Here is a 16,167-nt window from a genome sequence, read left to right on the forward strand (position 1 = left end):
TTGATTTGCTGAAGATTTCCAGACTAAAAGCCAAAGTATACTTCGTTTGCCCATGTTGCAGATCAGAACACAAATGGCACAACTTTGGTCATCAGCACAGTATGCATACGGACAAGCATGCGTCAAACATGTCCGCCCAAAATGGCAGACTGTGTGTACATCACTCAGGGGAGGATCTATGGTAATAGGGTCAGTCACCAGTCGTGGGCAAGGCCTGCTCTAACATTTCACGTTAGATCAGAAATGAAAACGGTTCATTTTGAGACCGTTTTTGATTAATAGAAATATAAGAAAGAGGAGTGGGTGGACTTTTAACATTGTAGGGTGGTTGTGTGCACACACTGCCGACTCACATTTATGTACAAACACCATGTAAAACTGAATTTTGCATAATAGGTCCCCTTTAATGCACCAGTTGTTTCACAGATCAAAGTATAATTCATGAACATAACACGGGCATACAAATGGAAATTGCACAAAAGGAGCTCTAAAATATGATTGCACACAAGGGCTACATTCACACAGCAGCAGAATACGGTTGTCAGTCCTGTTTTAAGTGCTTAATTACAGTTGTATTTACACAGTTCGGTTTATTACAAGTATGACAACCTAATTTTTTAACCAAACAGACACCTGCAAATTTTCAGGTCTCACGTATTCTCAGCAAACCTGTGCTATGTGAATGGAACTGAACAACTAGTTGTTCGTCACGTCATTTAATGTGAGAGCCACACTGCACTGTACAAGCATTTGTATGGCGATATTAGCTGCTTGTCATCGGAAAATTCACCGGAGCTGCTCATGGGCATGAGCACATAAAAAGCATTCAAAGCCGCTGTCAGTTAATAATGATCTGATGGATGAACTCATGCCTCGATCGGACTCCTTTATAAAATAACGCGGCATAAATTGTGTTAAGACACGCATGAACAGGACAGGTGTTGTGGATGTCGCCATCTTTAATTCACTGTTACTATGGCTACAATACAGGCTTGAGAGCATTCTAACTGCTACTGTAAGCTGTTGTATGAACAGGACATTTCAAGACTCACACCTCTATGTAAATGAGGTTGTCAATCACAAAAAATGACTGAATGTAGACTATGATTTAGGCTGATATGGCGAAAAATAATACTGGGAGCATCAGGAGCGGGAGAGACACGCACCTTTTCAGTGTGAGGGATTGAACGTCCATTTAAAGTGAACTACAGAACTTTGTGCTCTAGAGCAGCCTTTCTCAAACTTTTTTCAGTCAGGGCACCTTTCAAAAGTGCATAAAATCTCAAGGCACCCCAGCGTAAAATATAATTTAAAAACACTGCATAATCCAAATGTAAATGCAAATGTCCTGTTTATTTAGACAGAACAGTAATGAACAGAGCATAATACGAACTGTAAATAACAATAATAATAACAACTTTATAGCACCTTTAAACACACAGGTTTGCAAAGTAATTCACAAAATAATTAATCAGAGACACAAATGCCATAAAACCGTAAGAGGTGGACCGCCCAATACAAGAACCCAACAACAAATCCAGACCAGGAGAACTAAAATGAAGTGCAGGATGCAGTTAAAATAAAATAAAAAGGGGCAGACATGAAAAAACAATATATACAATACGATAAGAAAAAGATGCATGTTAAAAAATGCACCAGAGATAAGCAGGAATGTTTTTCCATATAGTGCTTGGTTTTCATCCGTGCCATGCGCATGCACACACACCCACATACACATACACCCACACACACAAACAATAATCCACAACGAGAGAGGGAGAAAGATCTACATGCGCGCATGCAGCGGGCATACGCGCTCACACAAGCCGGGGGTGGGGGTGACCACAATCAATGAGAGACGTGAGCCTGGTGTGACGCACACAGCCGCCCTATCCTGGCAGGAATGGATGAGAGGCAGACACTGAGCTCCTGGTCCACAGTCCTCAGTTGCTCCCTGTACTTGTTCTTGATGTACGTCAGGCTTGAAAAGCTCAGTTCACACAGATAAGTTGTGGAGAAGGGTAGCAAAATAGCAACAGCGCTACTTGAAGCCACTGGATACTCTTTTTTTCACTGAAATCCAAAACCTGTCCAATTCCATGTCACCAAATCTCATTTTCAATGTGCGGTCTTCCCTGATCTCCATCAGTTGCTCCTGTGTTGGCAGTGGCCAGTCCTTTGCGCTCTCCAGCGCGCTTGAACTCCAAGGATCACGGACCCAGTCAAACTGTGCATAAGACTCCGATGGAAAATAATGATTAAATCGCTCAGAGAGATTTCAGATGCTGGGTTATGAGATCAGAAAGTGTACTGCTGTTTACATGCACATTGCACAGGGGAAACATATCCAGCCTGCCCTGTCCCACAAAGGAACGCCAGAGTGTGAGCTTAGATCTGAAGCCACGCAGTTTGTCAGACGAGGAGAGGAGGTTTTCTTCTTTGCCTTGCATTTTAATGTTCAGCTCATTGAGGTGCTTAAAGATGTCAGCCAAATACGCGAGTTTTAGGCACCATTGCTCATCTGCGAGCAGCTCTGCATATGCAGATTTTTCTTCTGTCAAGAAGACTCTTGAGTTCTTCTCTTAACTCGCACAATCGGCCCAAAACCTTCCCCCGTGACAGCCAGCGGACTGCCGTGTGTAGCAACAAGCTCTGATGCTCTGCCCCCATGTCCTCGCACAGAATCGAAAACAGACAGCTCTTTAACGGGCGCGCCTTTATGAAATTAACAATGTCCACTGCTCTGTCAAGCACGTCCGAAAGTTCTTTTGGGAGCGTCTTTGCAGCAAGTGCCTCTCTGTGAAGGAAGCAGTGGGTTGTTCGGATGTCAGGGTTTTGCTGCTTTGCCCTGCTAATGAAACCTTTGGCACAGCCCGTCATTGCAGCTGCACCATCAGTACAGATACTAATACAGTTCTTCCAACTCAATCCTCCCTTTTCAAGATACTCAGTTGTCACACGATAAATTTCTTCTCCTGTTGTTTTGTTTGGCAGCGGTTTGCAAAATAAAAAATTCTCTCTAATACGGTCCCCATCCACAAACCGAACATTTGCCAAGAGCTGAGCGTGCCCACTCACGTCCGTTGACTCATCAAGTTGTAAAGAAAAATGTCCACTGGTCTTGATTTTCCCCAAAACGACATCTTCAATGTCCACAGACATGTCATTGGTTCGCCTCTCTATTGTACAATCCGACAGCGGGACCTTTGAAATTTCTTTTGCAGCTTGAGGCCCTAGCATTTTGTTCACTATTGCTGTACATGCTGGCATAATTACAGTTTCTGCAATAGTGTGAGGCGTCTTTGTTTTAGCTACTATTTCAGCTACAAGGTAGCTAGCTTCCAGTGCCCTCTCCGAGACTTTAGCGGATTTAATCATCATTTGTTCTTGACGGCTTTGTTGACTATTCATTCTAACAAAATATTCAGGATCCTTGTCAGCAAGTGATGGATGATTGGTGGTCAGGTGTCTTTTAAGTTTGCTCGGAACCATCCCTTCGTTTGACAGTTTCATCCCACAAATTAGACACAAAGGGAGAGGGCATGTTGCATCCCCAGTACTGATGAAGCCAAATTTTAGGTAACTTTCGTTGTATGTTCTCTTTTTAGCCTTGTCTAACGTTACCTTTGCGACCTTTGGTGCCGACTCAGAGCTGGTGGAGGAAGTAGTAGGCTGAGGCTCCATTTCACAGTAAAAACTGTCCGGTTCTTGTGGGGCTTTTCTTTTTAAAAAACGATCCATGATGCTGTTGCTTGTTTCTTGCTCTTTGTGAAATCGAATGTATTTTCGCAGTTAAATGATAAAAGAATGTAGCCAAGGCACATGCAGGGGGGGGCCTTCTTAAACATATATCAATGATAATATTGTGGTCAATAAAAAAAAAAAAATGTATTTGCTTATAATAAACATGACAATGTGTACAAAACTAAAGTGGCCTAAATTCACGTTTATTTTTACGTTTCTGTCAGTCTGAGGTGTTGTTGCTATAACGCGTTGCTATGGGTTGCGTCACTTGCGTCAAGTTGTGTGTGTGTCTTGCTTCGGTCTTGTGAGACGGATTTTTATGGTTAATTTTATATATATATATATATATATATATATATATATATATATATCATAAAAATGAATTTACAACTTTATTAATACGTTCATATGTTTAAAAAGAAGAAGAATGTATTTATGTAAATTCAAATATATTTAGATATGAAATGTCAGATTTTTTATTTTTTTTTAGCCTACGTAATTTTTTGGCGGCACCCCTAACACAGTCAGGGGGCACCCCAGTGTGCCGCGGCACCCACTTTGAGAAAGGCTGCTCTAGAGACATCTGTTGTTAAAACCTAAAATTGCAAGCAATTTGTGGAGAAACATTTGACATCAGTTGTGACACTCAGTGTTTTTTCCACTACACAATGTTTGTATTGTACAACACATAAATTTAAGAGGTGAAAAGTATGAAATGGCTGATGTGAGTTAAATTGAATACACTTACTTTTAACACACACACTAAGGGACATACTTGGGGAACCTCGAAACTGTAGCAATGTTATAAAATACTCAGAAGTCATGAATATTCGTAGACAACATAAAAGTAACTTTACTCGAGAAAAGAACACCTTGAAAACGCACCGCAATCAATAAATATGAGCAATATGAGTTTAAATAAAGCACGGCAACCAATACAAGCTTCCCTACCAGAAAATCTATCCAAGCATAACGGCAGGTAAATAAAAAATAATAATAAAACAAATTTCATTAGGAGAGCGATTTCACTCTGCATCTTAAAAGTTGTTGCAGTCGCTTCCCGCTTCTCCGACACTCACTGCGACACAGCCGGACCTTCTTTCTGAGCTTATGGACATGACGTAAACACGCAAGGACGAATGACGAGTGCACTTCAAAAGCACATGTGTGAAGAGGCCAGGAGATCCCTGCATTTGTATTGCTCGAGTCTGAAGTAATACAAAGACTAGTAGTGCACCGGTCAGGAAATTTGAGACCGATACCAATCTCCGATTTTTTAACATGAAGATGGGCCGATACAGACTTCCTTAAAGTGCCCTTTGCCACACTTTTGCAAGTTATATACTGCAGTTGTTTATGCCCCACATAGTTAAATTACAGTAACACTTTACCCAAAGGATTCATTTGTTAACATTACTGTAGTTAACATGAACTAGTGAACTTGATGTTAGTTACAACATACTAAAACATTATTAAAATCAAAAATTTTATTAGTTAACATTTATGCACTATGAACAATTGTATTTTTATTAACTAACATTATGATTAATAAATGCTGTAAAAAATGCATTGTTCTTAGTTAATGATACCCAATTCATTAACTAATGTTAAAAGAAATGAAACCTTTTTATTAAGTGTTACCAAAATGATATTATAATTACATAAAGCTGATTCTGATTAATTGTGAATTGCTAACATTTATTTGTATTGAAAACAGCTATTAATAGTTCTGTTGCCAATATAAACTGTGATATACTGGCAACCAAAAACCATGAGAGCACCACACACAGCAGAGATACTTGAAAAAAAAAAAAAGGAAAATATATCCATTACAAGCTCTAAAACTGCTCCAGTGAGAAATCATTCATATCTATGATTTGTTTACCGTCTTTGGCATCTTGCAGTATCTTTTGGGATTTTACCATTCCTTTAGTGTGTAATAAAGCTGTTTGTTCATGTAAACAGTCTGCAAAGTTACAAAGTCCACGGAAAAGGGAGTTATTGTCACACAGACAACACTGCTCTAGAACTACAAGAAACGGCTGGATTGTAGTCCAGCCATATGTTCTGTAATGTATCTGTCACTATGTAACACATTTGGATAATACCCTACTAAGGGCTAATTTGGCCCGCCCTCAAACAAACTTAGTTATAGTCGAGGAAAGGATGAGTTGTGCTAGTGTTTTTCGGCATGTTGAGAAGACGCGGTTTTCTTCACTGCGAAAGCAAAATCTCTTTGTTTGGGCTTCCAAAAGGCAGACGAATTGAAGAATCAGTGGTTAAAATTATTTTAATTATTTAGCAGAACAACCACAACCAATGCTGGATTTTCAAGTCGGTTACTCCTGAAAGATGGTGCAGTTCCCACTTTGATGGGACAAGCTGGCGCTTCAGAATCACGTGTAAGTAAGTTTGATTTATTTGTTGCTACGGTGTACAGACAGTGCACAGCTGTAAGCCTCTGCTAATGTGCTAGCTAATGTTGTTGTGTTGAAATAGATTTGCTAATCAGCTGCAGGGCCACTTATACCAACAATTGTGTAGAATTGTGCAGATAGTTTGTCGTTCTTACTATCATGAATAGTGAACCAGTGTGGAGAAGGATTTATTTTTACAAATGGTAACTTTACGTCTGAAATCCACAGTAGTGCTCGGCTAACCGATCACGGATTTAAGACTAATATCAGTCGATTTCGATCGGTGGCCAATTGATCGGTGCACCCCTCAAAGATATCTTTAGGGGTCTGAACTCCTGAAGAGAAAGTCCAATATCTCCTAGCAGTCATTTTACATTTATTTTGACAGGCAGATAGTTGGACTGTACACAAACCCCAAGCGTTCACGTCAAGACAGAAGTAGGCCTATACTTTGGGCTTTAGACCCCGCACAGCTGTCACAAGTGCCTGTGCCTGTGCACAAGCTGTCAGATGACACACGTCGTTGTTTACAACTAGTCTTAAGTTAACATGCTTCTCAAATGTGTCTCCTGTGACCACTTGTGTTTGGATTTTGTGGGGATCATTCTCTATGACAGTATTATTGCATGATTTTTTTTTTTTTTTTTTAAGTGATTTTAAATTCTTTTAAAAAGACAAAAGCATGATAAAAAGTTCTGGCAAGTGTTTAAGGAAATTTTATCTGTAATAACTTCAGAACAATGTTTTAAACACCGTAAAACCTTGTTTCAGACATTAAAACGCATTGGGAGCAGATGCCCAGAGAGAGATCCCAAGACATCTGAATAGTTCTCCAAACTCACTTCCCCATTTCAATTCCCTGGTCCCATTTAGTTCCCAGTGCCTCGTCTTAATCTTCCCCTCCCCTCTCGCCTGTCTGGTGTGTGCGGGAGCATGCTCAAATGCTCTGTGACAGCACGACACCTGCAGCTTCTATATCACACACCCCAGGGGCCACCAGACTCACTTAAACTCATCCAGTCGTTCTCTCTCCCCCTAAAACACACAGTCAGGCCAGAGGAAACACAACCATAACATTCCCAGTGATCCCAGTTAAATATTGACTACCCCACACTGAGAAACCATACACATTAAAAACCCAAGTTCCAACTATGTTGTTTCTTAGAAGTCTAACACGGGTTCTTCCAAGGCAAGGGCTGTCAATGTTACTGAATTCCGGCTGACAATAAATTGTCATACAAATAACGGTGGTTGATGTGGTTTTATTCTAGACAAAAAAAACATGTATACGCCCCTGCAGACAGGATGGGTCATTAATATTTTGGCAGCATTGTCCCAGAAGAGCAACCATGTAAAGGCTAAAAGCTCATTTTTGTCAACTTTCAGGAGAACACGAGCACATAAATGGCTTTAAAGCTAAAAAACATGGACTAAAATCCATAAAACTCCATATTTGATTTCATGGCATATTCAAAAAATATATTGTATTTTAGGGCTGGGATATTTAACGTAAATTTCTGCGATTAATAATTTGGTTAACATGTTAAAAAGAAATAACATAAATAATGCACTTTTTTTTGTACTTCCTGAAACGATGGGAGCAAAGTGTCGAGTTGTTCCTTGCAGGCTACAAATGAACCATTGTGAGTAAAGAAACAAATAAATACAGATCAAAACCAAAACCAACCATGCTACTGTACAGCATTCCTCCTCCTCACTTGAAAGCTACGCTGCTCTTCCGGCCGTGACGCACTTGCCACAGTTCTCGCGCGTTTCAAATGCCAATGCGATTATGTCACAAGCACATATTGCTGCAAAACTTAAGCATGATTTAGAGTTGAATGTACTTAAATATTTATCTTTTTTGCGATCATAACAAGATCATGTTGCTTTAGAAGACATTAATTTAACAGCTGGTGTCGTATGGATGACGTTTATGCTGACTGTCTGTGATTTTTGAGCTTCAAAAGAGAAATGTCCATTTGGTTGCATTTTAAGGACCCACTGAGCAGAGATATTTTCCTATTTTTCTTGAAATATGTTCTGGTGAAGAAAGAAAGTCATACACTTGGGATGTCATGAGGGTGAGTAAATAATGAGAGAATTATCATTTTTGAGAGAACTAACCCTTTAAAAGTTGAGATTTTAGACTTCAGCAAATTCGTGTTTAATAATACATTGGCAATGTACACTTAATGTTCCCTTGCAAAGTTTGATATGAATTGAATCTGCCCATTTAATCCTATTACTATAAAAGAAGTCCACTGGAAAAGACCAGAAGATTTATCACAAACTGTAATAAATGAATATCTGTAAAAATATTTCTAATTCATTCTATCAGCAAAAAAAAAACAAAAACAAATAAACAACCCCTGAACATTTGAATGTGTACATAATAAAATAATAAAAATAAACGACCAACCAATTTCTTGCAAGTTCTTTGAGACAAATTATGAAGTGAATATATTTGATAATTTTTGTTACTGCTTGTTTTAATGCATCATGTACCATCATTTATTTGCGATTAATAGCGATTACTGTACCATAATTTAATTGTGATTAAATCACAGAAACTGAGATTAATTCTTTTTAAAAAAAAATATCGATTCACACCCATTTTATTTAGATGCCATTTTCATGGTATGATAAGTGTCACAACAATTACCACGATATTACGGTATCGAGGTACATTAATAATAGTATTAGCGGTTTAATATTTGGTTATGATGTGTTTGATAAACTCACAGAAATATTTCAGTTATAACCAATTCTTGAATTTTATTTTGGATTTCTTCAACTTCTTGAACATCAGGAAACTCTTAATCTGAAATAGTAAAACAATAACCAAATGTTTTGCAACATGTAGAGTAGTCAAGATTATAAATATTTTTTTATTTTGTGATTTATGAAATTGAATTGTAATAATTTGTAATAATTATTGCCCAGGTTAACACTTCATATATGCATTTGTTGCATTAAGTAATGTGTTGCATTTGTGATGGTTTAATTCTAAACAATACCTACTGAAAATATATTTCTCATTTGCAGTTTATTTTTTGCCATTTTGTCCAATACAGTCTATTTTCTGCAACAGTTTCACAGTAAATTACTTGCATGCATATTGTCAGTGTAAATTTCCAGCACACCAAAAGCCATGCACTTTGTAAACCCTTTTTAGTGCCATGTTTTACAAATGAAATTATTATTAGTAGTAATCACATTGTTGGCCAACTGTTGCGGTGCACTTACACAAATGAACAAACAGTTGTCACATCATAATGTTTAATGAGTGCTTAAATCCGTTTGCTGCATTTGTAATAGAAAGCATAAACACAGTAAATTTAGCCTAACTAGTAATTACAAATCATGTAAAACTACATTGAATCTGGTGTTTTTATGAAACTATAAGGGCTATAATTTATTATCCTGTATACTGTATTTCCACTTACATTAATATCACAAATTCCATGGGATGGTGCTCACAGGGGATGTGCTTAAGGTTTGAAGTGTTTCCAGCCTGAGCCAGCAGTAATCCCAGACAGCGGACTTGGACCGCTTTACCGGCAGATATAAAGGTTCAGGTTCGGACATGTCTGTATGATGCACTCATGCTGTGCTCCATTTGTGCTGTACTTCTGATGTGCTCATGATGTCACGTTAAACTAGTCTGAGTCCTATGCGTTAAAAGGGAGATTATCGCGAAAACAGTCTGTGGTAAAGTTTAATAAGTCACAGATTAACTCATTAACACAGATTAAATGCAGTGTAAATGTAAATATGGCATATAAATATGGCGGTACAAATAAAAAGTTTTTTGTTGTCGAATAGTCGTTTGATCTCATTTAACATAACAGGAGCTAAGATATTATACTAGCGGTCCACGATGGAGGATGGTACGTTAACTCTATACTCTGCTTGAAAGCTTCACTTTATTTAGTTGACCAGCTACTGGAAGCTTGCTTCTAAAACAACCAGGCCAATTTAACTGTTACACTTGTGTAAAATAACCATGCAACAACTGTTTTATACAGCACAATGAGCTAGAAGCTAACAGATAGCAGTCATGTTATTGTTTAGTGTCACGTTTAATATGATGTTGTGGCGCAACTATGACGATCAGCCTATAATCCCACCCATGTTGAGGCGGCACTAAACTGCAGTGGAAAAGCAAGCTCAGAAAAGTAAAGCGAGTAGAGTTGAGTCGAACCGTAACATGCAGTGGAAAAGTGCCATTACAGTCCAGATGCGCTCCAAACCGCTTCAGGTGATGTAGATTGCAAAGTATGAGAAAATGATACAAAAATATGAAATAACCAAATACAAAAGCACTCCCATTGTGAACTAGTGTAAAAATCTGGTTGTATAAGCAAGTTGTATAGGCCCGTGTATAATAGAGGTTCACCAATAGTGGGTGAAAAGTTTGGGATGCTTTATAGTAATAATAAAAAAAAACAACTATCAAAATTTTTGTGCATATACAGTCACACAATGAACCATGCATATGCTTGGTTTCTAAAGCAAATGAACAGATGAGCAAACAAAAACTCAATATTCATATAAGGTTGCCATTCATGACTGATTTACTATGCCTGAAAAAACAGATCTGCACAAATTCATATATATAAGTGACTTTTATTCAAAACAGCATATTAGGAGGAAAGGTAAGCAGTTTCCATCCTTAACATTGTTAACTCCATTTCAAACAGCTTGTCTATTTGCCTGTCCTCTTCACCTTGTCGGCAATGCAATTCTTCAGTGGAGCGATTAGTTATAATCATAACAAATTAATTATCAAAACTACCTTTGGTTGTCTTAAATTACTGATTTATTGTACCATGATAATAATAATAATATTCTGTGGATGCTTTCAACCGTCATCCGTCTCTATAAATAGCCTAGTCACGTTGCACAACAAACTCCACGTGGAGTCAGAGATTGTTTTTTAACCTTAAGCGTCAGCCAGAGAGAAATAAGACCAAATATAACAAATCGGAACTATCGGCCCGGATTAATCGGTAAATCCGATATATCAGTTGACCTCTAGTGTTTACACATTGACATTTGGAAAAGACACAAAGCACAGATATTTGTTTTTTACCCGCCCCACCACATCACGTAAAAAAAAAAAAAGAGCTGTGGATGGTCGCTTTTCATGTCGATCAGACAGCCCCTTTCAATCTTGGGCTGTTCAAATATGTACGCTGGGAGCAGGAGATATCGTGAAAATAATTGGAAAATGAATGCGTTTCTCAGACATGCTAAATGTTTTCCAGGTATTCCAGTAATTAAATTTCTAAAAGCTAAATTCAAACACTTTAATACTTATATATCTTTCATTAGGAAAAAAAGGCCTACATTTTGGACCATTAACATTTTTTGCTTTGTAACATTTTCAGGACAATTAAAACTATTTTAAGACCCAATTCCCAATAGCATAATGCATAAGGACATTATACTTCTCCAATTCTCATTATTTTCAATGAATCATTTTTTTGTACTATATTACAGTAAAACGAGGCTGTTGTACAATGATATTCTAAATTAAAATGAGCATTAAGTGAAAATGAAAGGCAGTATCAGGGGATTACAACTATGGTAAAATGTACGTAATGAAAATAATGTCACAATGTAAAAAGATCCTTGAAAATAGATTTATTTTTCTAGCCTATATGCAAAATTAGTATTTTAGGGACATTAACAACCAAGTAGTGTAAAAGCACCCAAACAGGGAGGCAGATGACACAGCCATCCCATCCACAACTCTCCAAAAGTACAAACACTTAAAAACACCTGCTGTTCAGGAATTGGTGGGCAGATGTCACAATGGATTCAAACACATTGCCTCGCTCACTCAAACAACTCAATACCTGCTAAACAACTATTTTCTATCCCTTTAAAGAGTCTGTATGTGTCCACTAGAATTAACATTGGCGTACTCACACTGTATGTGAATGAGCTGCTTTGGCATCTTGAAATCTCCGGGGTAGAGGGAGTCATAGTAGGCGATGTTGCTCTCTGCCTCTGGGACGGGAATCACCATGTTATCCTTCTTCTCTCCATAAACCTGCTGGGCGGAGATCGCCCGCTGGAGGTGGTGTTCCTATAGCAACCACACAAAGAGACACCTGCTTCAGTAAGATACTCCCATTCACAAATCAGAGTCATTCATCATATTGCACCACAGCACAACTTTTTAATTAACGTACTGAAGATTCAAATTCATAACATTGTTTACCCTAGCATTGGGAAATGTAAGCGCAGCGTAGTTCTAGCGGGAAGACTAGCAGCTGTACATCATCGCACCATTAGCTGGGTAATTCCTAGCCAATCACATGTAAGCCGTTGCTTTATAAGTCTGCTCACAATCCATCACATTGCTGTTATTTGGACTGCCAGACGGGGCTTATGCCAAAGAGACAATACGTTTCCGTTTTATATTCATCAAATAAATGTCATCTTAAATTTCGCGAGTCTTCTTGACTCATTTAAGCAAATCGGTTCAAAGTCAAGATTCAATAAATAGAGCAAAAAACAATATGAAACCCAGTGGCACCATCAAAACATAGCTCCGTATATTTGAGCATTCCAGCCAGCACCAACATTGGCTTACACCAACATTAGCTTAACAAATGGCTAACGTTTGGGGTGGTACTATCTGACAGTCCAACCCATTGAGCAAAAGAGAATTTAGCTTATTTCTGCAATTTAATTGGTGACACTATTGCAGCAGAAATTACAATTTAACATTAAATACCACTGTTTACCTCAAAAGTTCATTTAACTATATAAATTGCAGGAAATTTGAGGTGGCCAATATTAGTGTAGAAATTAGAGTCTTGTGTTAATCATGGATAAGAGAAAGTGTTGCATGGTTGAAAATGCGCATTCCAATCAGATGTCGTGCTACAAATTATTAATATTAGGGCTGGGTATTGATCCATATTTCCTGATTCGATTCACATGCTCCCGATTTGATTCCGACTCCATATTGATTCATATTGGTATACTACAATTTGGGCTGGGCGATATGAAGATATCTTGGTGACGATATAAAGTGTCAATCAATTGAGAATTTGCTGTATTGTGTATATCGGGATATGTAAATATCCATGTGCACAGCATGGGTTTATCCATCAGTGAGCAGGGCGTCACGTGAGAATTTAAGAAAAAAGGAGAGTTTTTAAAAAAATATTCAGTGGCAGCAAAATCAAATTCATTCATCTTGCGTTCTGCGTTTCATAAGCACTTAAATGTCAAGAAATTGCAGAGGAGCTTGTTATTAAAAAAGGTGATAGAGATGTACACAAAACCCAACAAAGAAAAATGTAATATGCAAACCGTGTGGCACGACCATAATCACTCGCAATAAAAACAATGTTTTACCTCAAAATTAAGCACGCAAAAGAATCTTGAAGACAAAATGCTGCGATTATATTAAATAAATAAGTGCATGTGTGGAGGTGACGGCCCATTCTCACTGAGAGCTGTTTCATAAAAAGATGACCAGTCAGTCTCAGTTTAGGGAGTGGCACGTATGGTCATGTCAGTTTCCGGTGTTCAGTGTGGAGATAGAAGCCGAGCAGTGCGATCAGAGCCGCTTCAACCAGTTGTGGAACAGACACAATCTGAAGGGGGAGTCGAGACCGGGGGAGAGATAAAATTCTGCCGGGTGATGCGCACTCTAACACGGAGACGCTCGTCTCTCACCCCCGTTGTCTGCAGCTCGAATGTCTGATAGAAACGCAGATCACAGCTTGGCAACATATCATTATTTCATCCTTAATTCAAGTTCATATTATACGAGAGCATGCAAGGTAAATAAACACAAACTCCAAAACTGTCATTCTCGGTGCGGTCAGAGCCGCTTCAAAAAGCCGAAACCGGGAGAGATATAAAGTTCTGACTATTTGTATGCTAGTTTGTATGTTTTGAGTTGAGAAATACACATTTCAGCATTATCAGTAATCTATTTGTGCATTTTCCTTGATAACCAAACAAGTTGACTCATGTTACCATTTGTTTATTATATCGCAATCGCAATATTAAACTCAATCGCAATATGACATTTTCCCCAAATCGTGCAGCCCTAATACCAACACACAAAACCTAAAAGATTTTCACTTCACAAACACCCGTGAAGAACCACAAGTAGCCAATTTCTGATCAATCTGCCCATTTACATGGACAACGAAACGTTCTCTTTATAAAAAAAAAAAAAAAAAAAAGACAAACGTAAGAAAACCATGTTTGCATGAGGTTTGATACAATTGAGTTACTCCCCATTTTTGACATAGAACAGTGTAGATTACCACTAGTAAGCATGTTAGTAAAGGTTTACCTGCAATGCAAAATTGAGGGTAATGGGCAAAAATCTACCAGTAGATTTACCTTACTCTGATAAATGAAAGATGCAAGTTATCGTATTAAGCATTTTCGGTGTAAGAACATGCATGTAAACACACTCAAAATATTTGTCCACATTCCCAATTCCACAAAGCTTTCATGTTATTTTCCATTACCGCCATGTGAATATCAGACAACATGAGCTGCTGTTTCAGAGAGAATGCAGAAACTATTTTAAATGCGATAACCTTCACCAGCTTTCAAAAACCTTCTCAAGCGAATAATCCACATGCAGTAAAGAACAATAAAGCCAACCCTTAAAGAAAAAAAAAGTGTGTAATCTTCAAAAATATTTAAATGGAACCAAGAAACCTGATCCGTATAGAGAACAAAATGAACCAAAAAGTGCAAACCAATCATGCCAGCCAAACTGGATGAAGTTATGCACCCTAGGAGCTCATAGAGCGAAATGATTACACTTGGCATCAAAAAAATAACATGCATTATTACACACAATGGCCTGAAAATATTTCAGCTGAGAAGTTAAAAAAACAAATAAGAGGAAATAAAAGTATTAGCAGCAATAAAGGAAAAACATAAATTTACTTTAAACATATTAGGCCTTGTGATGCAACCAGCCATTTTTGGGACAAGTATTCCTTTAGGAGTCAAATCTCTCTCACACACTCACTTCATCTTCAAATGACTCAGCTTGTGAGCTCTCGCTGAAAGGCCATACACAAGGATGCAATTATCAGGAGACAAAAGCCAGACTTCCTTTGGCATGGTCCTCTGAATAACCTTCAGATTGCAAATGCTCCCCCAACTAGGGTGACCCCATCAATGACCCTAGAAGATCATATTTACTAACGGATGAGGGGAGAAGGGAAGGAGAACAGAATTGTCATGGAAAAAGCAAAAAAGCAGAAAGTCTTTCAAGTGTCTCCAAGTAAGTTTTTGTGCGACAGTTACTCTCATTTCAGGAAATTAGTTGCTCATATTTTGCTTCTCAAACTTCAATAAAATTTTGTATTCGTTCTCTATGCCTGGTTTTCTTTTTCTCTATGGCCCTATAGAGCCAGACTCTGAGGTCAGAGGCTGTATTGTCCAATCAACCATTACCACTACACAGCATCCAAAATTAACACCCACCAAGGGCCAAATGCAGGTACATTTTCGGTTTGGCTAATGAATTTCGCAGTGTCACAGGCCACTCTTACGGGTGTTTTTTTTATCCTATCAGTTTATGTTAGCTTGTAAAATAACTTTAAACACATTCTAGTTTTGTCCTTAAGGGGGCTATGCAGGCCCAGAGCCATATAGAGAGAGAGTTTAAAGAATAATATTATCTTATTCTGTATATTATCAGTACATCTAAATACAAATAACTTGTAAATGAAAACCTTATAGTTGAGTATTACTCATTAAATTAGGAGATAAGGGATGTTATCAGATAACTAACAGATTAGGCAAGGATTGGAGCTGGATAAAGTTAGTAACGAACAACCTATTAATTGTAAAATCTGTTCTCTTGATTCAGTTTCATCCATCGTTTTTGGAATTAGAGAAACGGAGTCTAAACATATATGTTTTGCAGGGTGAGGTAAGTTGCATATTAGTTCAATATAACGTTTTTTCTCCTCTCCATGTCAGTGGGGAAGCT

At 38.0% G+C, this 16,167-nt stretch overlaps 1 protein-coding gene across 3 annotated transcripts in view; it reads right to left on the reverse strand.

The window, feature by feature from the left end:
- Positions 1-16,167, reverse strand: part of LOC127633517 (enhancer of polycomb homolog 1-like) — a 51,658-nt gene that overhangs the window by 16,621 nt on the left and 18,870 nt on the right. For all 3 annotated transcript variants that reach the window (XM_052112679.1, XM_052112681.1, XM_052112678.1), the window contains one exon: positions 12,102-12,261. In XM_052112679.1, the coding sequence (XP_051968639.1) occupies positions 12,102-12,261 (160 nt within the window). The remainder of the gene's footprint in view (positions 1-12,101; positions 12,262-16,167) is intronic.

This window comes from Xyrauchen texanus, chromosome 40, assembly GCF_025860055.1.
Source record: "Xyrauchen texanus isolate HMW12.3.18 chromosome 40, RBS_HiC_50CHRs, whole genome shotgun sequence".
Taxonomy (NCBI): domain Eukaryota; kingdom Metazoa; phylum Chordata; class Actinopteri; order Cypriniformes; family Catostomidae; genus Xyrauchen; species Xyrauchen texanus.